Source organism: Vipera ursinii (genome assembly GCF_947247035.1).
Source record: "Vipera ursinii genome assembly, chromosome: 2".
Taxonomy (NCBI): domain Eukaryota; kingdom Metazoa; phylum Chordata; class Lepidosauria; order Squamata; family Viperidae; genus Vipera; species Vipera ursinii.
The window spans coordinates 195,342,191-195,369,892 of record NC_139513.1 but is presented as its reverse complement, the minus strand read 5'-3'; the positions used below and the strand labels follow the sequence as shown (position 1 = coordinate 195,369,892).

General features: G+C 41.2%; 3 protein-coding genes across 8 annotated transcripts in view; 1 reads left to right on the top strand and 2 right to left on the bottom strand.

Annotated features, from left to right (window-relative positions):
* Positions 1-2,743: 2,743 nt before the first annotated feature.
* ACTL7A (actin like 7A) lies at positions 2,744-6,308 on the bottom strand. The gene has a single exon (XM_083351441.1). It carries the CDS (start codon positions 4,102-4,104, stop codon positions 2,881-2,883), a length of 1,224 nt encoding a protein of 407 aa, XP_083207567.1. The 5' UTR covers positions 4,105-6,308; the 3' UTR covers positions 2,744-2,880.
* Positions 6,309-6,362: 54 nt separating this feature from the next.
* The window catches only part of APTX (aprataxin), a 116,926-nt gene continuing 95,586 nt past the window's right edge, over positions 6,363-27,702 (bottom strand). Inside the window, exons 1-9 of one of the 5 annotated variants that reach the window (XM_083351446.1) lie at positions 15,703-15,733; positions 13,704-13,837; positions 13,099-13,208; positions 12,405-12,451; positions 9,597-9,926; positions 8,493-8,552; positions 8,176-8,402; positions 7,909-8,012; positions 6,363-7,254 (exon numbers count right to left, since the gene is read on the bottom strand). In XM_083351446.1, the coding sequence (XP_083207572.1) occupies positions 7,100-7,254; positions 7,909-8,012; positions 8,176-8,402; positions 8,493-8,552; positions 9,597-9,926; positions 12,405-12,451; positions 13,099-13,138 (963 nt within the window). In that variant the 5' untranslated portion in view covers positions 13,139-13,208; positions 13,704-13,837; positions 15,703-15,733 and the 3' untranslated portion in view covers positions 6,363-7,099. The other 4 variants (XM_083351444.1, XM_083351445.1, XM_083351442.1 and 1 more) reach the window with 4 other exon arrangements.
* DNAJA1 (DnaJ heat shock protein family (Hsp40) member A1) lies at positions 17,153-26,665 on the top strand. Of its 2 annotated transcripts, XM_083356787.1 has the most exons (10): positions 17,153-17,592; positions 18,121-18,234; positions 18,821-18,965; positions 19,958-20,135; positions 20,606-20,710; positions 20,815-21,042; positions 21,789-21,903; positions 24,949-25,064; positions 25,747-25,847; positions 26,057-26,665. In XM_083356787.1, exons 3-10 carry the CDS (start codon positions 18,834-18,836, stop codon positions 26,273-26,275), a joined length of 1,194 nt encoding a protein of 397 aa, XP_083212913.1. In that variant the 5' UTR covers positions 17,153-17,592; positions 18,121-18,234; positions 18,821-18,833; the 3' UTR covers positions 26,276-26,665. The 2 variants fall into 2 exon arrangements, with proteins under 2 accessions (XP_083212913.1, XP_083212912.1); XM_083356786.1 differs by lacking the exon at positions 18,121-18,234.

Sequence of the window (27,702 nt, the reverse complement as noted above, 5' to 3'; positions counted from 1 at the left end):
TTTCTTTGAATCTCTCACCTTTGATTTTCTACATAGTGAGACTCTCATAAAATATTGGAACATTTACTGAGTACACGGTCCTTTTCTGGAAATAGTTTCCAGTGACTGAATCAGATATATGAGCATTCATGTTTGTGTGGGAATAATAATGAATGCCTATTTGTATTTTTAATAAAGGGTGCGTATTACAAATATTGTGGATTGCAATTTCATAACTTTGTGCAACCTCTAAAGATGATTTATGCATGGCCAACGTGTAAGTTTGCCATTGAAAATCTGACTTTATTTTTAAAAGAAATCTCACAGCTGCTAAAGTTGCTGGGATATACTTAAAAGCATACGGCTAGCACATGGGTAGCACTGCCTACCTGAACAGGTGAGGCTTAACAATGCTGCAGAAACCACCCTACTGAAATTCATGACATATATTGGTATTTTAAGGAGCTACAACATCATCATTTTATTATTATGATTATGACTACTTAGAGCAGACATGCCAAACACAAGGCCCGGGGGCCAGATCCGGCCCACGAAGTGGTTTCATGTGGCCTGCAAAGCCATCCTGGAAACAGTGAGGGAACGGCCCCCACTGCCTTGGCCTTGGCCCAGAGACCCTCAGATCTGTCCCACTCCTGCCCAGGCCCCCATAGGCACCCTTGATGCGAACGATGTAGAGCTGGCCATGCCCACCCAGTAGACCATACACACTTTAGCCATGCCCACCCAGTAGACCACGCCCACCCTGGCCATACCTACCCGGCCCCTTGAGGGCAACCGCAATGCTGATGCGGCCCTCAATGAAATTGAGTTTGACACCCCTGACTTAGAGCAATCCCTCTGGGAAGTAAAACTCCAGTTGTCTATTCCACTCTTCCCCCCCCCTTTGGTAAGATAGACACCGATTTTCAGGAATACATACAGCAATTATACAATCCTAATTTATTCAAGACAGTCCAGTTGAGTTCAGTGAAGCTTACTCTGGGGTGAATGAACGATGAAGTGCAGTTGCTGGCTCTCCGGCTAGATCACGGGTTGGCAACCCGCGGCTCCAGAGCCGCATGCGGCTCTTTGAGCCGTCTCCTGTGGCTCCTAGCCGCCCGGTGCGCGCGCACACCTCTTCGAACGGGCAGTGGTGCGCGTGCACCTCTCCAAATGGAGTGGCACCGCCCGTTCTGAGAGGTGCGCGCGCACCTTTCCGAAGGGCGGAGGTGCGTGCGCACCTCTCCAAGCCGCCACCGTCCCGTCCGGAGACCTGCCGCGTTCACGGCAGCTGTGCAAACGGGATGGCGGCGGTTTGGAGAGTGCGCGCACACTCGCCAAACCGCCGCCATCCCGTCCGGAGACCTGCCGCGTTCGTCAAACATTGACGAACACGGTAGCTGTGCAAACGGGATGGCAGCGGTTTGGAGAGTGCGCGTGCACCTCTCCCAAGCTGCCGCCGTCCGGAGACCTGCCAACGTTTGGGGAGGTTTGGGGAGCTGCAAAGCGGTAGCTTTGCAGATGGGCCGCGGCAGCTTTCGCAACAAGCGGGGCCGCTACCCATTCCGAGAGGTGCGCGCGCACCTCCCCAAATGTCGGCAGGTCTCCGTACCTCCGCGCGAATGGGCAGTGGCCCCGCTTGTTGCGAAAGCTGCCGCGGCCCATCTGCAAAGCTGCCGCTTTCGGCAGCTTTGCAGACGGGCCGTTGCCCGCTCGCGCGGAGGTACGGAGACCTGCCGACGTTTGGAAAGGTTTGGGGAGGTGCACGCGCACCTCCCCAAACCTCCCCAAATGTCGGCAGGTCTCCGGATGGCGGTGGCTTGGGAGAGGTGCGCGCACACTCTCCAAACCGCCGTCATCCCGTTTGCACAGCTGCCGTGAACGCGGCAGGTCTCCAGACGGGACCGCGGCAGCTTTGCAGACGGGCCGCAGCAGCTTTCGCAACAAGCGGGGCCGCTGCCCGTTCGCGTGGAGGTACAGAGACCTGCCGACGTTTGGGGAGGTTTGGGGAGGTGCGCGCGCACCTCACGGAATGGGTAGCGGCCCCGCTTGTTGCGAAAGCTGCCGCGGCCCGTCTGCAAAGCTGCCACTTTCGGCAGCTTTGCAGACGGGCCGTCGCCGTCACGCAACCGGGAACCGGTTCCATCACACATAAAAAAAAAGGCAACCGCGCGCGTCCGTGCATGCGCAAGAAACATTTTTTGCGCATGTACGTGCATGGACACACACACGCGGCTCCCACTTTTTTTATGTGTGATGGAACCGGTTCCCAGTGGCTCTTTTCCTTTTTCGGGTTGCCGACCCCTGGGCTAGATCATCTAATTCAGACATGTCAAACACAAGGCCCGGGGGCCGGATCCGGCCCACGAAATGGTTTCATGTGGCCTGCGAAAGCCATCCAGGAAACAGTGAGGGAACGGCCCCCACTGCCTTGGCCCTGGCCCAGAGACCCTCCTTCTGCCAGAGACCCTCAGATCTGTCCCACTCCTGCCCAGGCCCCCATAGGCACCCTTGATGCAAACGATGTAGAGCTGGCCACGCCCACCCAGGCCATACACACTCTAGCCACGCCCACCCAGTAGACCACGCCCACCCTGGCCATACCCAACTGGCCCCTTGAGGGCAACCGCAATGCTGGAGCGGCCCTCAATGAAATTGAGTTTGACACCCCTGATCTAATTGGAAGGTTTCCTTGATGCACTAATCTTCTCTGCTTTACTTGCACCAAAAAAAAGGAATACTATCTTTTGCTGTTACAACAATGAGTCTTTAATACACAAGAGGACAAAAGGATCATATAACATTCAGATTGACATTACAGGGGTAGCAGGGAAAGTGTGTCCGTTTCTTCAACCAAGCCTCATCCAATTGTTCTAGGTGAAAAGATTCACGTTCGGGGATTTAGAAACATTTCCGGTAGATGTAAAAAGGACCCTTTTCTTCATATTCTCTTCTATGAACCCAGAGCTGTTGGAAAGCCTTGAGAGATGCAAGAATGGATCCTCCGGTCCAGACAGATGTGTTTCTTTCTGGAGAAGCTGATGAAATGGGATTATCATTTGGGCACATTCTAATCAGCTCTCTCTGGAAGCGGTCAGCAAAGCCCTTTAGCATAGTGCAGCCCCCACACAACAAGATGTTGCCCATCAGGTTCTTTTTTAGGGTGACATCACACTTGTTGAGGGAAGTCATTGTCAGGAGAGGCAGTCCCAATTGCTGTGAATTTATCAAGGATGGCTTAAAGAGCATTTCAGCACATAAGAATCTCTCTTTGCCAATAATGATAATTTGCCCGTCAGGCAGCTGGTATTCAATCTCATGTTTCCTGGGAGCTGCGGCTGCATCATGTTGATAATCCAGTGAAGTGAAACAATAGTTCTCTTTGATGTCCTCTAAGATACTCCTGTCTTTCTCTGTGAACAATTTTATATTCTCATTTATTAAATTCATTAGATACTGAGTGACATCGGATCCAGCATAGTCTACTCTCTCAGTAATGTTTGGCATGGTGTATCCTTCGTAAATGGGAACTACATAGGAGACACCATGACCGCTCTCCACAACAAGACTTGAGGTCTTTCCATAGGAATACATTGACAGTCTTGATTGGTAAGCAATGTGCATAGCAGGAGTGGAAAACGTTTCAAAGATCATTTCTGCATATTTTTCTCTGTTGGTTGTAGGGCTTAGAGGAGGATCTGATACTAGGACAGCATGCTCTTCAGGTCGAATCCTCATCTCCCTAAGGAAAAGATATTCCCACATATCTTGAACAGAATCCCAGTCCACTATTATTCCATGTCTTAAAGGATTGACAAGTTTTAAGGGTACTGTAGCTTCCTGAAGTTCTCTTCCAACAAAAGTTTCCTTCCTGTTATCTCCAGTTTTTGCCGTCTCCTGGATATGCTTGCCTACAGTAGATGAAATCACATGGCTTGGCTTTTGTTCTCCAGCAAATCCACATTTGCAGGAGCCAGTACCAATATCTATGACAACAGCTCTTGTCTCCTTTACTATTCTCCTTGGAGTTGACTCTCCCTCTTCTCTAAATTTGGTGCTCGGCTTGACTGCTGGTCCTTTCTTTGGTGGCACAGAGCCAGAGCTTGCACTTCCTCTGCTTGACATTTTATTTCCTGATGGTCATATATGCCTGCTCTCTACTGACCACCATTTCAAATGGCAGGAATGGACAGGATGTGGAGTGCTGATGATACCAACAGCAAGCATTGTGACATCATAATGGGAATTCTTTGAGCAGTACTTCCAGCACAACTGGGAGCATTAGTTTGGAGAAGATTGTCCTCATGGATAGGTTATCTACGTTCAATTTTACCTACTCTTAAGATCCAGAAAGAGGATTATTTAGGTTACCTTTTTACCATATACCGAACCGTACATACATCCCCAACATTCTAAACATGATTTCAATTTTGTGGTTCAGTAATTATACAAGTCCAGCATACCAAAGCAGAAATATGATCTTGAAGAAGGAATGCAGCAGTTAGCCAAATACAATATAAGCCCAGGAAAGAAGATAATTCTAGAAAGAAATTTAAACTGGCTCACTTCAATATGAGGAAGGGAAAATGCTGTTAGCTTTCCAAAATCCTATTACTATAATGTAGATTAGAGATCCACAATGGGACGCGGTGGCTCAGTGGGTTAGGACGCTGAGCTTGTTGATCAGAAGGTCGGCAGTTTGGCGGGTCGAATCCTGAGTGCCGTGTAACAGTGAGTGCCTGTTACTCGTCCCAGCTTCTGCCAACCTAGCAATTCAAAAGCACGTAAAAATGCAAGTAGAAAAATAGGGACCACTACGGTGGGAAGGTAACAGTGTTCCGTGTGCCTCTGGCATCTAGTCATGCTGGCCACATGACCATGGAGACGTCCTTGGACAAGCGCTGGCTCTTCAGCTTTGAAACGGAGATGAGATCGGCCCCTAGAGTTGGAAACGACTAGCACGCATGTGCGGGGGAACCTTTACCTTTAGATTAGAGATCCAGTATCTTGAGGAATCTCTTTCCTGCCCTGGTCTACATTGAAGGATTGACATCAGTCTTGAAAACCTCCTATTAGAAGCAGACTTGTCTTTGATCAAAGAGATGTCATCCAATCTTTAGGGCACCCAACCATCTGCTAAGAATCGTGCTGCAGCATTGTTGTAATACCAACAAGTGGATTTACAAAGCAAAATCCCATGCTGCATCTAACACAGCATTCGCAACAAGGCTCGCCTCAACCAAGAATATAGTGGCTGGCACTTCAACCAACAGTGACATGAGAGCTTGCCAGAAAAGTTTTGGAAAAAGCTCAATTCTAACTTTCATAGGTTCATGTTGAGATGATTTATAGTGAGTTGGATGACAAAACTTCCTCATCAAGATGACTTTTGTTCTGAGTTTGCGGAAAGAGACAGCCAAATGGGATATGCCCATTATTGAAAGTAATGGTCCAGTATTGGACAATTACCAGAATTTCACACAAAGACTTAGAGCTTCTTTTGATGATTCTGCTAAGAGAGCAAGTTAACAAGCTGCATCCACATCAAATTTTCAGTTAATTACCAGAGAGGTTGGGTGGAATGTTTTGCTCTGATTAAACAATTTTGAGAAGAACTTGCTGATGAGCTGAGATGAATTGGTGAAGCAAGGCACACCAAAGAATTTGGAAGAGCTGTCCGAACATAATGTGTTAATAGATGGCCATTTGGAAGAGATAAGGCACAAAAAATGGCACAGCAAGGGTTTTCGCAGTCATCTCTAGCTCACCTGCTTGTGGAGTCCTACCTCGAAGGGCTGACACCCTGCTTTACACATAATGTAGTTTCGATTTACTTTCAGCTGGGTTTCACAAAGGCTTCTACAATAGCAATGAGGTTATGGAATTGCTTGGATATCAATCTGCTAAGGTTAAGAACTATTTCAGTTAATATGTAGATCCTGTTCAAAGGGTGAATTGTTGGATCTGCTTCAATATTCTGTATATTTGTAATATTTAAATATGTTTTGCTTGCCGCATGGAACCATCTCAACAGAATTTTTCTTTTGCTCATGAATTCAAACATTTTCTCGGACTGGTACCCCAGAACTGAATAGAAGCATGAATTCCAGAATTATACCTAAATGTAAAATCTCATTTATACCTACTCAGAAATAAATTCAATAACTGAGGTTAGGGAGATTGCTAGATCACTTCACATAGGATTGCATACAAAACAGATTATTAAAATAGACAGTAATCTTTAAAAAAAACTCTTATTTAGCTGGATGAAGTGGTTTCTTAGACCCTTTCAACCTGAGCTATTTAATTGCAAAGCTATAATGGCAGGTGTATGTGGAAGAGAAATAGTGTCTCCTTGAAATCATTTGAAAAAATGCAGGATGTAGGCAGGAGTAGAATTTAATAGGCATTGCTTTGCTTGTATACACATAGACTTAATGAAATAAATATAGGAGTTCAAGTGATATTCTTTTACTAAAAAAAAAAGATCTCAGATTTCACACTGTAATGCCTGCAGCATTACACAGCAGTCCACTTAGAAACAGTGTAGTGATTAAAAGCTGAAAATCAAATTGGGAAAGCAGAGAAATGTCTCCAACGTAGGATGGAACATTATCCTAATAGCTCAGGCTCCAAGTCAAATCTCACTACAGTACATTTTTGGTTTTTCTCCTCTTACCCATGCCAGGTTTGAAAATGAATGCCAAGGTTCAGCTTGAAATGTAGAATAGTATCCTGAATGTGAGTGCCAAGTTATCTTCCATCGTGTCAAAGTTAAAAAACAAGTTTCCACATAACAGATTCAACAGCAGGGCTCACTTTAGTTGGCCCATGAATTGCAATGAATTCTTTAGCGTGAAGAAGGGCATAGAGATGTCATGGATGAGGGTTCCACTGCAAAAGCACAAGTACAACATCATTGTATAACCCTTTTACATTTCCACATCCCTTCTATCCATAGCTGCCACTTCCCTCCACAAACAGCCATGGTCACATTAAGGTAGACAAGATTTTGGCACACTTCATAAGGCAATAGCATTAGTATTTGCATATGAATATTGGAACTGAATTTACCCAATACTCGGGAAACTCTGGTGCATAAATGAAACGAGTCCTAGAGTCATTTGGGCCAATGTTCTTTAAGATGTTCTTTTAACTGAGGAATAGTCGGTAGTTGCTTTTTGCACACGTGGCACTTCAGAGGCAGTGTTAGAAGCTGGATAGCGTTCTTATCGACAGTTACTTTTCCTTTCTTCGTTACCATTGCTATCACATCTGAAGAGGGAAAAGAGGGAGAGGCATAATGGATCTAGGATCATAGGATTCAGCCATACCCACCCCTCTCCAAACCCCACATGAATGGTTTTAGCTACCAATACTTTTCCCAAGGTTTAGATCAAACTTTAGAAACTGGGAGAGAATTCGTGGCACCTGACATAATTTTCAGCAACGTTAACAAGCTCACAGTCCCAGGGTTCTTTATATTAATGCCAAAATTAGCATCCACAGAATGGCTGTATTTTGGGAGCAATTCCTACAGTGTTTGGTATGAATGCGTTGTCCAAAAATTTGCTTTGAAAGAATCTTAGAATCCAGTCAAACCAGGCAGTGGCCACACTTGTTAACTGTGTCTCGGCTTGTCAAATATATATACTGTATAGGGAAGAAATTTGTCCTTACAAGGGAGGGAAGCTGATTTCTCCCATGTTTTTACTTTCCGTGGACCTTTTCTCTCATACTGGGAGAATCTTTTGCAGATGAACTCCTGCCTTGTCACAATTCTTTTGGGTTAAACTAAATGCACTTTACCTATCCACTTGCTTTCTATGGACCGGTGCAGGAACTTTATTAAACCAACAGGGCAGTAGCTGTTCAATTACAGGAAGAAACCCAAGTTTGAATAGAAATTAAAATAGCCTAAGTTATTACCTGTAGAGTCCAAGAAGTAATTGGTTGTGAAAGAATTCCAATGCTTCTTGGTTTTAAACCACTTAGAATCAAAGTCTTGGCTAATGATGTGAAGATGCAGCTGGCTAAAAAAATGAAACAAAAATGATAACCAGGATTAATATCACTAGAACAACAACAAAAAAGTGTTAAAACAGCATTTTCACTAACAAAAGATACAGCCCAGAAGGCAGCGTTTCTTCTATTCCATGTTTGATAGAAGGTTAACAAACCTTAGTTCTGCCTTACCTCATGCTGGGAATGGCATGGTAGCCTAGTCTGAAGCGCAGGCTGTCTTTCTCTGGGCACTGCTGGATTATCATTTCTCCAACTCTGTGCATGTGTTCCAACAGTTCAAGATGCTCATGAGTTACTGCAAATAAAGTAGAAATGGACTTCCAGGGCAGCACTAACCAGTGATAGCGAGCTTTTGGATACTTATCCTTTATAACTACAACTTGCTCGTCCTTGTAGACCTAACAGGCAAGAAAATGCATCAAGAGTTACAGTGATGTTAATATCCTCATGCTTATCAGACTTGAAGGAAAGCAACATGAAACCCTTACCTGCACCTCTGGGTTTTGCATAGAAACCTTCAGTCCTTGAGCCCAGTATGGCATACATTCCTAAAGAACAGACAGAAGAATCTAAATACATGGAGAGAGAGATATATTAAAACTACAAAATGCACCTTGAAGAATCTAGTAGGAAAGACTTCCTACTACGTAGGTAGGCAAGCTTCAGATTGCAGTCTTCAGCTTAACTGTGCTATCAGAATAGCTAAAATAACTTTAAGAGACACTTAAAATACTTTTTAGATTATAGCTAGTGCTGAAACACTTACCGTTTTGAAACTGCTCCTAAGAGAAACAAATAGAGAGACTGTACCTCACTCAAAACTACGTAAGAGCAATTCAGATAGTGCCTGCCCCCAGGTGGTGACCTAGTTCAAAATGCCAGTCATTCACACACACTAAGCTTCAAAAGCATTCTCAGTATTTTTTTTCCTGCTCCCTCGATAATTATCAGTCTTGATGGAATGGCTTTTATTAGCAGAACAAGAAGGAAAGGTTCCAGTACACGGGTGTCAAACTGCCGGCCCACGGGCCGGATGTGTCATCCGGAAGCCATGCCCACCCCGTTGCCAGCCATGGCAAAATAGTCCCGATACATCTCGTGATGTCACATGACGTCGCGAGTTTGACATGTCTGTTCTAGCATTTTCTCATAATTTCCTTTAAAGGGGCCTAGAATAAATTGGGGAGGGGCAGTGTCAGGGAGGCAGTGTCAGGGCTATTCCAGTCTCTTTTCGTTCAAATGTTACGGCTCCCCTCAAAAAAAAAACAACCTTATTAGCAGGCGTATTGGGAACTCCAATTCTCATGTAACAGGAAGAAGGAATAACTTTGAAGAGCGGAAGGAAGATTTGTTTGCTTGCACACATTTCATTACCAGACCAGGTAATATCTTCAGTGCTAGAAGGGAGTGGGGTTTGTTCTCTATAGAGCATACAGATTCTCTATACAGTAGCTTGCCCTGTCTGTGAAAAAAAGCCGAGACTTTTGCGGGGAAAGAGGCCTTGTTTGAGGTCCCATAGGCTAAAAGGCTCTCCTTGCCTACTTTCCTGCATTCAATTCTGCAATACCAGCTACTTTTATTTCATGTCTTACCATTTTGGTAGAAGAGCTTTCAAGTGAAGAAACAGAGCCACCATCTGCCAAATTGTTGTACAAATTGTAGCTTTGCAACTCCCCTTGGTCTGTTTTTATTTGTTTTCCAGATAAGCTTTCCACATTTTTTTTCTCAGGATCATCGTGTGGCCTTTTTTCACTTTGGAGTTTCTTGCTTTCCCGACCAAGACATGTGCCCATTTCCTCCAAGAATTGTACAGTGTATGGATACAATTTATTGACAATATGGAGAACCTGTCCTGGCTTCAGTTTGGTTTCTTGATCTTTGCCAACATCCACTAGATCAATACTGGTTGGATTGACTCCTATCTTGAAAAAGAAAAAGGCAAAATTATTCATCGTACTAATATTTGCTTTCCCTGAAAGTCACTTATCCCTCCCATTTTTAACAACTTGAAGGATTTCAGTATTTTGTTTCAATCTGATATGACACTGAAGTCCAAAAGCAAATAAATTTTGAAGAGGTGTAGAGTACATAGAATCCTTTTCCTAATAAGGCTGCATTTGCAATAAGACAAACTGAGGATTGTTTTGTTTGGGCTTAGCAAGGTTTATAAACCCGGTCACTATGGTTTGCACATTGTGGGTTATTTTTAAAAGCATTTATTTATTACACTTATAAAACACCCAACCATTTCAATTCCTTGGATTTAACATGTAAACCTAACCATTAATGGTTTGTAAAATGCATTTTATAGTTTATCATGTTTTATAAACTGAGTGAGCTATACCGAGTCAATAAGTCTTTCTTAACTCATAGCTTAGCATAAGGTGTAAAGATCCATAGCGTAGCAAAAGTTAATTCTTAGAAGGTAGTTCTCAACGTATGACTACAGTTAAGACCGAAATTTCCTGCTAAATAATGCAATCTTAAAGCAAGATGTCACATGACGATATCACTTAGCAATCACAATCCCATCAGTCCCGGTTGACATTGTTAACCAAGAACCACAGGCCATTAAACAAGTACCCAGCCCAGTCCAAGGCATCCCAGGTTCATTGCTCCCAGCCCCGATCCTCAGTAAGATAAGGGACTGTCTGCAACTCCCCCCACCCACCTATCTACCTTCCCCTCCTCTGCTCGTTTGCTTTCCTGCACCCTGTTTTTGGCGGTAGCATGCAGGAGTGCATGGCTCTGGGGTTACTTGCCAGGCCCTGGGGAATAGCACCCACCTCAGCCCAACAACCATCCCAGCCCAGTCCCGGTTGCCTTGCCACCCTGCACTCTGATTGCCCTGGCACTCTGCTGACACCCCAGCTGACCTTTGGTGTCTTTTTCCTCCCACTGCTAACCAGGCATGTGTACTCTGGAAGCTGGGCTGGGCTGGGTTGAGCTTCATCCAAGGAACAAACAAAAAACAACCCCTTTCCAAAGAGCTTCTGGGCCTGTCTGGTCAGCAGTGGGAGCAGGAAAGGTCAGCGGAGGTGGCAGAGGCTAAAAGGTTATAGATGGGAGGAGATAGGTGGGTGGAGGGAATTGAAGTGCCCTTACAATTTTGATCACATGACTGTGGGGCAGAATGGCTATAACTTCAGGCACAGCTCTTAAGTCCCTTTGTTCAATCCTGCCATAACTTCGCAGTCACCGAACAAATGGCTGTAAGTTGAGGACTGCCTGTCAATAATTTTGCAATTATTTTTCATTGGGCGGTATCAAGATCTAAATACAATAGAACTCTACTATCTCTGGAAGCAGTTATATCAGTTCGAAAGCTATGGAGTGTAATAGATTCAGTCCTTTTTCTCATGCTAAATGGACTTTCATGGCGAAAGTCAACATTCAAAATCAGGAAAAAAGCTAGTGACGTGGAAAAATTGGATGAAAGCAGGGATATTAACTTTGGATCAATTAACAGATGATGAAGATGAATTTTTCACATATGCTATGCTAATAGATAAATATCATTTATCAGATGTGACTCAGTGGCAATATTTACGAGCAAAACAGTTGTTAACATTGTTTGGACTAGCAGGATTTTCAGCTTCTGAGACACTTGAGATACTAGAACAGCTGGTTAATCTTTTAAAACTAAAAAACCCTATTAATTTTTCTAGATTTTTGTAATCAATAAATCAATTTGATATGCAGCTGCCAAGAGATTATTGGAATAAAGAATTAGAGGTTCCGATATTGCTAAACAGCAGAAGATTGAGGACAGCCTTTTGTTGAAGATATAATAAGGACAATTCTTGTAAATATGATTTTTAACAATGTCCTATAACCTGTACTGTGTTATAAATGTGACGGTGTGACAAAAGTAAAAAATTTTCAGAATATTCTCTTATAACTTACCAAATACATGGAATTTGGCAACTAGACATATAAATGGATTCTCCATGCCCTTACTATAACTAAAAGATGGATATTGCAGCATTGGAATGATAAATAACCCCATTTACTCAATGGATTGAATGGATTATATTTACCACTTATGAGCAGATTGCATAAAACCATAGACTTTGTATAAATACAATGAAATATGGGATTCATTTATACAATATACAATAGGTTAAAAAGCATGATAGTTTTATAAGTGTATTAGTGTGTATATGTTTGTATGTGTGTGTGTATACACACACACATGCATGTTTGCATTAGATAATTATATACAAAATTGTCAGTTTACTGTTGTAATGACATATAACACCGTGTATTTTTTCTGTTGTATTTTTTTCACTGATTTTTCCAGCACTTATGTATGTTTTAAATAATGTGCATACCTATGTTTTCTTCATTTTTGTTTTAAGAATTTATTCCACAATGCTGTATGACAAGAAAAAGCATACCTGTTTAACCTTGACATATCCTTTGTTGTAATCTGCTTTTAGTTGTACTGGAAAAAAATTGACAAAGAATGATATTAGGCTGTGAATTTTATGGCAGTGTTGGGGAAGGGAGAAAAATGGGGTGAAATTCAGAAAAGCAAATGCTTTAACAGTGATACAATTTAAATTAAAAAGGAGGTGCTAGGAGACACCCAATTTATTCTTATTTCTTTTGTCCTTTTGGAAATGAATCCAGCCAGAAAATGATGAGCTATGGTCATGTAGATTAAAATTATTGCTACAATTAAAAGCTGTAATAGTTTAATAATACTTTACTTCAGTCTCATATGATCTCCCTATCTCTGAGTTTCAGTGCCTAGACTAGAGCCAAGGAAAATAAACCTCTTTTTTTTCTTTTTCGGATTATGTTTGTGTACACATTTGCACTAGAGTTCTCCATATGCCCACACGCCACACTGTAGATGAGGTTCTATACATGGACAGAAAATATCTGGATACTCTTCATTCAGTCCATTTCAGGACTATCTAAGCAGCACACATGGCTGAGTTTTCCTGGAGTCACTATTATTCTTTAACAAGGGCAGATTCATTACAGGATTTTAATATTCTATTAAACTTTCTTATATTTCTTCATCTACTATGGCTACTTCTACCCACCAACTGGCCAACTGCAAAAATAAAAGCATAATCTTACTTTCATCTATAAAATATTGGGAAGTACAGGCAGTTCTCATTTAGCTATTGTTAGCATTAACGACAGTGATGAAAAAGTAACTTTGCAACCAGTCCTCACATTTACCAGGTCTGTAAAGCAAAGAAAAGCTGAAGTAAGATCATAAGCACAGTTGTAGTTTCCCTTAGCAACCACTTTGTTTAACGACCAAGGTGACAATTGTGGTCACTAAATGAGGACCATCTGTACAACAAAACATTACTTAGTTATAAAATGTTAAATTACTGAAAATATATCATATATATTATCTTGTAATCCTATTACAGATATCTATTTTTATTACTTTCCTATGTAGTTTATTTTTGGAGTCTTTTGTAGATAGCCATAATAAATCTAATTAATAAAAATAACCTGGGAAACTGAATCTAGCCATCTACTATTGAGAGTAGAAATTAAATTCAAACCAGTTTTCCTAATCCATAGTTCAACCTCTTAGCTACTAATTATTACTCACCATGCCACCCATTTTGACCCTTTAGCTGACACCAGGTACTTATGCCATTAGGGGAAAAAAGAGGCAGAAATGAATTAAAGTAAAAACTACTCAGTTTACTAAGATGTACTACCTTGTCTTCGCGAACATTTCTTGTCTGTTATCTCCGTGTCAGGCCCACGCCCTATCACCACCATTTCTAAATGCGGTAGTTTAATTCGCTGACAGCTTCTATCTTTGCTCACTAGCCAGCATACACGCATTGTACTCAGGGAGGGGAAGGAAAAAAAAAGAAATACTCAGTTTTATCAAATAAGGTTCCTGTAGGGAGAATGATCTACGGTGCTATAAAAGTATTTTATTCCAGAACATTCACTAGAGGTTTTTATCTACTTTATAAAATGTACTCTCCCCATTTACAATTGGAACAGCACAAAAATTTACAAGACTTCAAATAGTTTATGACCTAAAATGTTGAGATACCAAATAGATTTTCATCTACTTTATTATAAAAATCATACAGATAAGATTTGAGAAAATAACTGATTATAGACAGTTACATTATGCTTCCATTATATTTATGCATATTTATAATTCTAATGCCTACAGTACATTTAACTAAATTATAAAGCATTCCAATTAAATTGTTCTGACCCTGATGCAATCTATGTCATAATAATTTCATTTACTCATTTATAAAGTATGTTTCAAGTCTGCCAGTAGTTTTTTAGTAACAATTTATAAATTAATATAGACCAAGATCACCAATTCATACTAGGCATAGCTTTTTCCTTCTTCCAGGAGAAAAAAATAGAATGTACTTATTTGGAATAAATATTCCAGTACATCAGACTTTTTCAGCTGATGGAATGCAGTGATAAAGCTTTTAGTGTTGCCAAAGGGCAAAATTAAGTAGTGATGTGTGAGTTAGCTGAAAGCATATGAAATGAACGTTTTCTTTATTCGGAGTTGTTCTTGAGTGTGTCTATGGTAGAATCCAAGCAACTGAATTATTTTTGCAGAGCAAAACAAGGGAAATAATCCTATTTAAGTTTTTTTTATTTTAATTCCATTTATATCCCGCCCTTCTCTGAAGACTCAGGGCGGCTTACAAGCTTAGCAGTAGCCTTCATTCTATGTACCGTATATGCCTGCTTATTAGGGCTTTCACACACACCCCAGCGGCATTATTACAAAGTCAGCTTAATTGCCCCCAACAATCTGGGTTGGGGATGTCTGCTCTATTTTTAGCACCAAGAATACTGTTTATTTAATCTCTAAATTGAAAATATAGAGCTAACTGTATTATTGTTCATGAAAAATTCAGAAAACAATTTTAAATTTGTTTGGGGAAAGTTTGCAGAGCCTTAGCTTTTGAACAATTATAAACAGAAAATTCACTGCCCTTCTTTTTACTCCATAAAAGAACTATTTACTTTGTACTTCTTACTACCACTGCAACAGAGAAACCAAGAAAAGGGTGCAGTTAAATGAAGTTTTTCTTTGAATTCCCCGTTTCTTTATTGCTTCAGAAGATGGTTTCTGAATGGATTCTGTATCCAGCAGGAGTGTTCGGCACTCTTAGGATCTAGAAAGTACTTTGCAAGAGAAATGGAACCGGTTCACTCTCTTCTTTCATCATGACATTGCAAATATGACACGAGAAATGAGATTTTGAAGTGGACAACTGCTTACTTACAGGAAGCAGCTGTTCATGGATACGTGTATCCAAAGTTTGGCTCTGCACTGTATTTTACCCAGGCTATGATCCACATCGCTAACATCCAGATTTAATGCACGTTTATCCCAAATCCAATTAACTGAGTTCAGCATGCCAAGGACTGCGACTGAAATAAGACAAAACACCTGGCACAATCCATTGAGCATTTAGGGCAGCTGGAGTTTGGCTCCTGACAATTTTAGAATCAATGACTGTTTGAATATACACGAGTTCCTCTGAGGAAAATGTTATAACAAAGAAACATTTCTTCCGGACAATCTCTCTTGCGCCATCTCACAGTACAATTTTGTGCTTGCTTTTTTTAACGACCATCTAAAGGCCACGGACCCCATCCGATTTCTTCCCTCCCAATAATTTTCGGTGGGTTATTCATTCCCCGCCACACACACACCATAAATACCAGAAGCTTCTCACGAGAACCTCCTCCTTTCATCAATACTCCCTCGCATTTCCGCTCACCTCCACGTTGCCATCTCTGAACCTTTTCTACATTTCCTAGCCAATAGCATCCTTCTGGGTTGCTTCGAGGCCAATCAAATACAGGTTTCTAAGCCCTTGCTCCCACCCACCCCTAAGAGGAAGGAAGTAAATACACAGCGAGTTTCTCGACCTTTCCCGCAGTGAAGATTAGGGGAAAAGTCTTTGGTCGTGAGTTGTACGTTTAACAAGGATTCTTTTTTAAAAAAAAATATTAAAGAGTTTTACAAAAAAAGATTTTACAATACATCCCCAAAACCCACCCACCCCAAACCACCCCCCTTTTCCCCCCCACTTCCCAGAGCTAAATACAGGGTTATAGTTATAATAATCATATTCTAACTAAAGATTATCCATAATATAAAATTAACCAATTTCATAATGTGCTTTAACTCCCCTTTAATCGGATTTTGTCTTATTTATTTAACCAATAAAAAAGGCTATGCTGATCCATTAAAACCAAAATATTTGCCAATTAATAAATACTATTAAGGCCACTCAAAATCTCACCCTGATACTTAGCGAGCTCTTGAATTCTCCACTTTTGATCGGACTGGATGTTAATTAAAGCAGAAAAGGGAGAAGCTGCTTTGAGATTCCCATTAATTATTTATTTATTTATTTATTTATTTATTTATTTATTTATTTATTTGGTTTATATACCGCCCTATTCCCAAAGGACTCAGGGCGGTTTACAAGGCAAAATTTAAAAACAATCCAATATAAAATTAAAATAAATTAAATTAAGTCTAGCCACAAAAATTAAATCACAATTTAAAAACATTAAACCCCTCAGTCCAGACCAGATAGCTCAAAGAACCAGGTTTTGAGGTCCCGGCGAAATGAACGAAGGTCGGGGGCAGTCCATTAGGATGCGTCTTAGCGACATAAAAAATGAAATGCAGCCAATATGTATTTTTTTTTCAAAAAAATTAATCCTATGCTGGATATTAATACCAGAATTCAAAGTTTAATTGGAAAAAAAGGTTCAGGAGAGTTAGAGCTGCCAAAATGGGTGCAAAAGTCCCAAGATTTAAAGAGTTTTCCGAATTATTTTCCTTCCATACAGTAGGTTTGTGGATTTCTGCGGGCGTGAGATAGGTGGCTGTAGGATTTCAGTTTTTCTCTTCGCTTCTTTGATTTAATTATTAATTTATTCTACTTGTAAGCCACCCAGAATCGTTTTGTTGGTGAGGTGGTGGGGCATGTACATTTAATAAATAAATAAAATAACCCTTTTCGTCGTCGTGTTAAAAGAGCGGGATGCTACATTTTCGTTTGCTTAACGCACTTCTCACACTTGAGGAAAACCTGGCCTCCAGCTCCCTATTCGGTTCCACAGCCCTTCCGAAAGCTCGAAGGCGCCCATCTCCACCGCTTTGCATTCTGGCCCTTGTAGTTTGGCCTTGCTCCGCCGCGTCGCAAAATGGCGCACGCGCCGAGCACGTTGCCTCGCTGGCACGATGGGACTTGTAGTTCCCGGCGGTAACGTCATATCCTTCGACAAGCGATTGGAAGACGGCTGTTTTTACGTCATCGCTTCTGGAAAGCCGGCGAATGCCGGCCGCCGAAGGGCCCAGCAGAGAAAGGCGGTGTTTCCGGGATTGGGTGGGGCTTCCTTGGAAAAAAAAGAAAACTCCCCGGATGCTGCCTAGCCTGAGACCGGCTCGGAACTTTCCAGAAAAGTCGCGGTCGTTTTGTCTGCGGGAGAGAAAGAGGCAGACGAAGCGGGGACTCGGCGCCGGGAGTGGGGAGGCTTACCGGGAAGACATCAGGCTGCCTTTGCTTCGGCCGAAAGCGCAAGGTAGGCTGGAAGACAAAGAGAAAGCTGTTGGCCGCGCCTTCTTTTCTTCCCCCCACCCCAGCTTCTCCCCCTCCCTCCCTCCCTCCGCGGCTTCCCTCCTCGTTCCGCGTGCAACGACCGCCCGGGCAGCTTCGTCCGCGCGCCTGAAGCCGAGGCGCGCGCGCGCTGTGGCGGTTTGCGTGTGTGTGGGGGGGGAGGGGGTCGGGAGGCGCCGTGGGGAACAGCGCGCGAGCCGAAATCTTGCGGAGGGGGAGGGGGAAGCAAGCGATACGAGGTGGGGGAAAAAGGCGGCACGAGGGCAGAAGGGGAAGATGGGGGTGGTAGGTCGGTGAGGGAAACTGGAGAGAAGAAGAAGGAGGAGCCTTTGGGGAACGAACGGAGCAGGAGCGGCTGGTGCCCGTTGTCCGTGACACGAGGAGGGGGTGACCACGAAGAAGCCTCCTTTCGGGGTGTCCTGTAGGGGAGAAGCTGAGGTGGGGGGTGGGGGAAGGGCTAGAGGGAGAGGAGTAAGACCTTTTTTTTTTTCAGGTGAGTGACCACCTACCTTCTCCCGTCTGCTCGGAAACAGGGAGGGGCGACTGACTGAAGGAGGCAATTTAAGCGAAGGTGGTGGCCGAGTCGAGCGGGAGGAACAAGAAAAAGGTGCTTTTGTGACAGGTTTAGTACCTGCTTGTGTTAGCCTGTGTTAGGCTGTGTGGGAGGCTAGTGCGGGCAAGTGGAGGAAAGATGGAGGATGGTTTCCCTTGAGAGTCGAATGTGGGAGCTCTGGAGGGGAGAAGGCAGGGGTAGGCAACCTCGGCTCTTTTATGACTCATGGACTTCAACTCCCAGAATTCCTGAGCCAGCTTGGCACGTGAAGTGCCAGATCCAGCGGAGTCCAGGAACACTGGCTTATAGTTTCGCCCCCGAACAGGGAAACGAGTCCAACCCCCGACTCAAGTCCAACCCCCGACTCGGCTACAAGCGACTAGCTCAGGGGTAGGCAACCTCGGCTCTTTTATGACTCATGGACTTCAACTCCCAGAATTCCTGAGCCAGCTTGGCTGGCTCAGGAATTCTGGGAGTTGAAGTCCATGAGTCATAAAAGAGCCGAGGTTGCCTACCCCTGGGATAAATAAAGGGAGGGAAATAGGAAAGTGGGGGAGAGTCTCAACAGCTGTTTTACTTGCTTGCTTTAACCGACATCATCTTACTCTTGTTCTCTTCCCCACACCATGGTCTCGCGCAGGTACGGTTGCATCATGGTGAAGGAGACCACATACTACGATGTGCTTGGGGTAAAACCGAATGCCTCTCAGGAGGAGTTGAAAAAGGCTTATCGGAAATTAGCACTGAAGTATCACCCAGATAAGAATCCTAATGAAGGCGAAAAGGTGAGTTAATGGTTTGTTTCTTGTTTTAAATGTTCCTTCTCCCATTGTCTGCTAATTAACTAGGTGGAAAGGTACTGTGTACCCATTTTCATTTTACTTCTTGGTGTGAATGTGTTGGATTCTGGCTGTTGAGCCCATATGCATGCTTATCTTCAGAACATACTATTTCTTTAGGTCAGGCATGTCAAACTGCTGGCCCGCAGGCCGGACGCATCATCCTGAAACCGCGTCCACCCCATTGCCAGCAATGGGGGGGAAAGTCACGATACGTCGCACGGGGGCACGAGTTTGACATGCCTGCTTTAGGTCTTCAATATTTCCAAGCTCTGTTTGTTCTACTTGACTATTGCTTGCCCTTGAAACTCTTGTCCTGCAGATGTCTCTTATTGAAAATATAATTTGGTTTACAGTAAAGTTTCTTTTTGAGGTTGGAAAAACCTACATAAAAACTTCTCTCCATGTCATTTCTAAGTGTGACCTTGAATAAAAATTTCCATGATGAGCTTGACTCCTGGTGACTTATGTGGACATATCCATGCAAATCGCTGTCCTTTGGAAAGCTTGCAGCCTAGCTCTTGAGGCACCATCTAGTCATTGTTAGCTGTTTTTGAAAAAGCTAAAGCAGAATTGAACCTATGAACTAGATGTGGATATAGAAGAAAAATATTCAGCAGAAAAGAGTAACAAATCACTTTTATCACTATATTAAAAAAAACTATCAGTCATTCTGTGGACCAGGACTTAAAGGTTTACAATTAGGAAGGTTAAAATTTAGATTTGAATTCTTTTGCTGAAATAAAACATTATTACTCTTCGATAAACAAGAAAATTCAATCCATAAGGTAGACCAGTCATCAGTAATTATTGTATGTTACTAATACGTAAATGATTTAGTAATAGAGTGATCATGCTATAAATAATAAATGATCATTTGTCCGGTGGCAATTAGATAGACTTTACATAAGCCTTTTAATTTTTTTTAAATGTTGTAGTTCAAACAAATTTCCCAAGCCTATGAAGTCCTGTCTGATTCCAAGAAAAGAGAGTTGTACGATAAAGGTGGTGAACAAGCAATAAAAGAAGGTGGTAGTGGAAGCGGTTTTGGATCACCAATGGATATATTTGATATGTTCTTTGGAGGAGGTGGAAGAATGCAAAGAGAGAGGAGAGGTAATGTACAACTTTTCTTTGATCTAATGGAAATTGTAGTGGTTAACTTTTTATTACTACAAGGGTGGTTCCCTGCACACATTATAAAGATAAAGGTGATGTGGTTTCAAGGTAAACAGGTGAAGACATCTGTTTTAATTTCAGAATTTTTATCTAATGTAAAACCATTCATTTGTTCCTTTGTAATAGTTGCTTTGGGAGCTGTCATATAATGGATTAATATCCACTAAAACATCTGTTAGTATTAATTGAACAGTTCCTCAAAGTCTATTTGCTGTTATTACTGTTAGCTGTATAAATTATACAATTAGTCCCAAGTATTTTCAACACGGTTTAAACTACACATGAAATGGCCCTTATAACTCTTTACTTAGAAATGCCCCATTGAGTTCAATCAAGTTTAATTTCCATGGTAATGTGATTTTTTCCAGAAAGTTCTCAGCTATAAATTAACACGCTTTTCATTTCAGGTAAAAACGTTGTACATCAGTTATCGGTAACTCTAGAAGATTTATACAATGGAGCAACTCGGAAACTTGCTCTACAGAAAAATGTGATTTGTGACAAATGTGAAGGTATGCTAAAACATTTCTTTAATCTTTACAGAGATTCAGGAGAAATTTTAATGTGAAAAAAATGTAGTCTACTTAATCTTAATTTTTCTATATATGTTTTCTAGGCCGAGGGGGCAAGAAAGGTGCAGTAGAATGCTGCCTTAATTGCAGAGGAACAGGCATGCAAATAAGAATTCATCAGATAGGACCTGGAATGGTTCAGCAAATCCAGTCAGTGTGCATGGAATGTCAAGGCCATGGGGAGCGCATCAGTCCCAAGGACAGGTGTAAAAGCTGCAATGGAAGGAAAATTGTTAGAGAAAAGAAAATTTTGGAAGTCCACATTGATAAAGGTATACTTAAGGAATAATTAGGAGTTATAGAATATTAAAAGTCCTAGGAAAGATTTACATATTAATTTTTAAAAGGATAATAAATATGTTTTGGTTGTCTGATCCATGAGATCTGTCTTTCACTAATTTTCCTTCATCAGAATTCCCTTGTTTGATAAAAGAATATAGTTCTGACTTTCCGCTTGCTGGGCATTAAACCTCTATATCTCTGTCAAGAGGTGGTGCTTTCATAAGATAGTACAACTTCCACAACTTTTATATTAATTGTGGGTGTTTAAAATGGCTCTCAATAAGGATTGAGGGGTGCTTTATGGGTGACATAATGACTGCTTGAACACTTGACATCAGATGTCTCTGGAAAACTATAGTATTGGGTTAAAAATAATTTTGACTAAGGGCTGAAATAAAGTAAACAAAATGAAAACTATTAAAATATGTTCGAATTAAATTATTACAACTAATGTACATCAACACCTCAGTTTCACAATATCTAAAAAAATATATACCACTTACACATTCCATAATGCAGAACTAGGAATTTTGGCAAAAGAAACTAAGGAACGAATAACTTATTGAGACTATCTGGCTTTTACTAGCAGCTAAGGAGTATGTTTTCTGCTCCTGTTTCATGCTTCTACTTATGCTTCACCAAATTATTTCCAGAGTAATGAATGCTAAATTTATTAGTACTATAATTTAAAATACATTGTGTCGATTTTAAGTGTAATGTGTTCCTTTTGAAATAGGAATGAAAGATGGTCAGAAAATAACCTTTCATGGTGAAGGTGATCAAGAACCAGGGTTGGAGCCAGGAGACATTATCATTGTCTTGGATCAAAAAGATCATTCTTTGTTTACAAGGCAAGTTTTAATAATACTGTGGTAATCTTATTTCGGTAGTATGTATAACAGTTTGGGAACATAGGTTGTCAGGCATTAGGCCTTATGTTTGGCAGACACTGGAGCAGCTTTTAAAGTTTATAGTCAAAACAATGGTCAGGGTAACAATTGTGTACACAGTTTCTCTTTAACTTTCTCTCTACAAGGGTTAATTATTTCTGCAGTACCTTACCTCTTCCAATTTGTTCTAACCTACTAAACTACTACTACTAAACTAATATAAATCACTACATTGTAACTAATGTGGACACCTACTGCATTTATAAATGCATATTAATGTGCAATAGTACAGATGACAGACTGATTTTGTCATAGTCCTCTAGCCCTTCACTAGTTATGTCAAGGTATGAAGCCTGGCACAACAACAGTTTAATTCTAATTCCTGATTCTTTGTTTAGGAAAGTGTATAATGTTCTCTTAGTTTTAAGAAGTTTGTTCAGTCTAATGATGATTCAAAGTCAGTAAACTGGTTTTCCTTCTCTGGAAGTTAAACTTCAGTTGTTAAGTAAAATGTTACATTGATTTTAAGGCTTGAAAGTCATCTTTTCTCCAGCTCAACTGCTGAAACTTTTTTGTGTATGGATGTAAATAGCGTGTAATTGATTACTGTAAAGTAGCAGGGAAAATCAGTTTAGGTTTTTTCCATGAGATTGTGGCTTTTTTTTTTTAACTTAAAAAATTAAACATAGAATGTGATTGAGTTTCAAGATATTCCTTGATCTATACAGATCCTCATCCTTTTTGAGCAGGAGAACTTTTGAAAACATGATAGGAGCGCTGTGGCTGCTGCTTGGGGAAAATTGCCTATTCACAAAATGGCTGCCATGAGAAAGTTACATAGAGCCGGTTTATCAGAATACTATCTGTTCTGTTTAAATACTTCCTGTAGGATGTTGCCTGCAATCGTGCTTATCTTGGGGGATTTTTATTTATTTATTTATTTATTTATTTATTTAGATTTATATACCGCCCTTTCCCGAAGGACTCAGGGCGGTTTACAGGGTATTTAAAAGAAAATCAATACAAAAGTTAAAACAAATTTAAAAAGATTAAATGAAACCCTGAGAAAAAATAAAAACCCAGTTAAAATTAAAAATTAAAAAATTCTCAGCCTGGGCCAGAGAGCTCAAAGAGCCAGGTCTTCAGGTCCCGGCGGAATGAACGGAGGTCGGGGGCAGTCCTCAGCTCCGCGGGCAGCTGGTTCCAAAGGGCAGGCGCGCCCACTGAGAAGGCCCTACCCCTGGGTGTTACCCGCCGGCAATCTTTAACCGGCGGCACCCTGAGAAGACCCTCCCTGTGGGAGCGCAAATATCAAATATCCTGGACCCTCGCCATTTAGGGCTTTATAGGTCATCACCAGCACCTTGAATCTCACCCGAAGGGCAACCGGAAGCCAATGCAGCTTGCGGAGTAGAGGTGTTACATGGGAGTATCGGGAGACCCCATCACGACTCGCGCGGCCGCATTCTGCACCAGCTGAAGCCTCCGGGTGGTCCTCAAGGGCAGCCCCATGTAGAGAGCGTTGCAGTAGTCTAAACGGGAGATCACGAGTGCATGAGTGACTGTGCGTAGGGCATCTCGGTCCAGGTAGGGTCGCAACTGGCGCACCAGGCGAACCTGGGCAAAAGCCCCCCTGGTCACGGCTCCTATATGATCTTCAAAATTGAGCCGCGAATCCAGGAGGACGCCCAAGTTGCGAGCCCTATCAACGGGGGGTAACACCTCACCCCCCATTGTTAGAGATGGAATAGTCTGGTTGACCCGAGATGCCGGTATGCACAGCCACTCAGTCTTGGCAGGATTGAGACGAAGCCTGTTTCTCCCCATCCAGACCCGGACCGCTTCCAGGCAACGGGACATCACGGTGAGGGCATCGCTGGGTTGGTTTGTGGTGGAGAAAAAAAAGTTGGGTATCATCAGCGTACTGATGATACCCCACCCCGAAACCACGAATGATCTCGCCCAGCGGCTTCATATAGATGTTGAACAGGAGGGGCGAGAGAACCGACCCCTGAGGAACTCTACAAATGAGAGGCCTCGGGGCGGACCTTTGCCCTCCCGTCAACACCGACTGCGAGCGGCCCAGGAGATAGGAGGAGAACCACCGCAAAACAGTGCCTCCCACTCCCAACCCCCTGAGCCGCCGCAGTAGGATACCATGGTCGATGGTATCGAAAGCCGCTGAGAAATCTAATAGGACTAGGACAGAGGAACAACCCCTGTCCCGAGCCCGCCAGAGATCATTCACCAGCGCGACCAATGCCGTCTCCGTGCTGTGCCCAGGCCTGAAACCCGATTGGTACGGGTCCAGATAATCAGTTTCATCCAGGAACAGAGGAAGCTGATGAGCCACCACACACTCAACAACCTTCGCCAGAAAGCGGAGGTTGGAGACCGGACGATAGTTATTTAAAACAGCTGGGTCCAGGGCAGGCTTCTTGAGGAGGGGTCTCACCACTGCCTCCTTTAGGAACAAACAAACAGAAATTCCCTCACTCCTAAAAGTATTTGCCTACAGCCAAAACATTTTATTTTTCAATAAAAATTATAGAGTCAATTTAGGATTCAGGTGCATTATTACAAATAAAGATAATGCTGAAAGGTATCACTTTGCACTTTTACAATTTTAAGAAGCATAAAGGATTAGTGAGGAACCACCACCCTAGATGCCTGTGTGTTCTGTGACACTCTTTGGTGGCATGCTGGGGACCACTGGTCTGCTATATTATACCATTATAATATTTAAACATTAGATATTAAGATAGAAGCTTAATTTTTTGTTTTCCCATGTGATCAGATCTGGTGCCAGAATAGTCTTATTTCACTAACAAATCCTTTTAATTCTATAAGAGTGCAGATCTCTTTATATTCTCCCTGTACATTTATTTAATAGTATAATTTATCATTTTAAGCAGTTGGTTTTTTTCCTTGTCTTTTTGAAATTGATATCCTATACAATATGGTTGTAGCCCTGCAATTCTAAGGCAAATAACTTTTTCTCTGTAGGCGAGGTGAAGACCTGGTCATGTCTATGGATATACAATTAGTGGAAGCACTCTGTGGCTTTCAAAAACCAATTGCAATGCTTGATAATCGAACTATAATGATTACTTCTCATCCTGGTAAGTCTGTTTTGCTCTGGAAAAAAAAACTTGGGTACAATGCATTTCATGGTTTAATCGACCTTGGATGTAAACCTCTCCATATTACTTTGTGTGCATAAAGTCTTATTTATCTTTTTATGGCCTGTAACCCCTTCAGTTAAATGGACATTTTACTTTAACTGACATCTGCTGCCTACTATTAGTCTGTTAAATTAAAGGTTTGCAATTAATACTGGAGTCACTATTGGAACCCACCATAAAATAAATGTTATCGTTTTGGAGAATCAAGTGAAAACCAATAAAGTTCCTAAGCAGCTATAACTGTCTTAAATTAGTACTGTAATTAAATATCTCCATAGAATTTAACATTCATCAAACTTCTGTTGCCTTGAATTGACAGGAATAGAACAATCATTTGTAACTGGTAAATTAGAAATCTTCTAAACATGCCTTGGAAAACCTTTTTTTAATCATGATATTGCACTTTAGGAATATGCCATGTTTGGATTTGATTACAAAACATTTCTAGCACTTGGATCTTTTCCCAGAATCAGGTTATTACCCTCTGTGGGTGCCTTGTTCACATACATGTCTTTAGTTTGCTGTGTAGATGAGTTTCTGCTTCAGCAATTACAAGTACTTGTAACTTTAATTTTATATAAGGTTTATTAAACACAAGTTATATCTTTTTAATTTCTAGGTCAGATTGTCAAACATGGTGACGTCAAATGTGTACTAAATGAAGGAATGCCAATCTACCGCAGGCCATATGAAAAGGGCCGTCTTATAATTGAATTTAAGGTAAGGCACAGTTGGGTGAATTACTAATATCTCGTGGAAAACTTCTTCAATATATTTTAGGCAATGCTGCCTTACAATGTTAGTTTCTTTTAAAAAATGGTGTTATACAAATTAAGCAAATTTATCTTCTACATTAAAATTCAGATACACTGTATTTCACACATCAAGTACATGTATGAGAAGCATTCATATTTTTTTCTAATTTTCAGGTGATATTTCCAGAAAGTGGTTTCCTTTGCTCAGATAAGCTATGTCTGTTGGAAAAACTGTTGCCACCAAGGCAAGAAGTGGAAGAAGCTGAAGACATGGATCAAGTAGAGTTGATGGACTTTGACCCATCTCAGGAAAGAAGACAGCATTACAATGGTGAAGCATATGACGATGATGAGCACCACCCTAGAGGTGGTGTCCAGTGCCAGACTTCCTAAAGTGGTCTCACAGTTACACTTGTGCTGCTTGTCCTGTATGTCAGTTGTGGATGAGTGAAGGACTGAAATTGCTATATTCAGAATTGCTATTGTCTCTGTAATATTTAAATTTAGTTGTTTTTAAATCAAGTTAACAAATTGAAATTGGTAAAACTACTTGGATCAAGTTGGAATGTTCATATTTCTATAAGGCCTCCTAAGGAAACCTGAAGCCACTTTAACTCTGGCTTATTTTATTTTGTGCATCATAAATGTATTGTGTGCAAATGCACTGGCTTAGTATTCAGTGATTTCTGTTTAGTATTATAAATTATATTCCCTCTCTTACGTATGCATCTGTATTTATGATTCATGTTAAAAGATGTGAAATTAAAGTTTTGTATTCATCTAGATACATTGATGTGTTTTGGGTGTGCTATGGCTGGTGGAGACTTTGCACAGCACCTGTATGGAACTCTACTTATTTTCCACTCTGGAATGTTGAACACCCCTCATTCTATTCTGAGCTTTAGTTAAAATGCTGTATAAAACTCATTGATGTTAGACAGGATCCTGACCATGGTTCTTGGGTAGAAGTAAAAAATTCAACAAACATCTAAGTGTAAATGGGACAAAAGCTTAAATCTTAAAAAGGATTCTGAATAGTAAATACCTAATTTCTGTAGAGGTAATCATATAACTGAAAAATAATATGCTTAAGAACAATGGTACAAAACTACATCCTTGAGCATTGAGTTTTATGTCGCTAACATTCAAATACCATGCTGCATGAATACTAGCAAAAAAAAAAACATTGATGCTAAACGACTCCTTAATGAACTGTTCACAGTCCATAAGGTTTTTGTGTGTAGTTTCTGAAAAAGACTACCTTTTAATGGCTATTTCAAAATATCAGTATAAGTAACCTAGTATAGATTCATCCAAAATAATAATTAGGCATTGCATCATGACTGGGGGAAGCGTTAGCAAAGATTCAAGTACATCCTTTAAATATCCTAAGACTGCTATTTCTAAAAAAACTCAGTTGCTAACATTGCTACTTATAATAAGCCCTAAACTTACATATCTGCTATATGTATATATCTGTACATGGGCAAATAGAGTAACAGAAAATGGCATTTCAGTTCCATATGTAATTTCAAAACAAATCTCTCACCATTAGAATCTTAAACTGGCAAATGTTTTGACTAGCTTGAATCCTTGGCAGGGATTTAAGTTGTACAAGCAAATTATTTTAGTCCTTGTGATAAGGATGAATTACAGTGGAATTATGTGTCTTTAAAATGCTTGATTATTGTACTATACACTCAAGTTTGTACCTGTAGGGGGAAATAAAACTATCCTTCTAACAGTTTCATCTCTTCTTCCTTTTTGGCCTATATAACCATCCATTCCAAATATACATTTGTCAAGAAATTGTCCTGGAA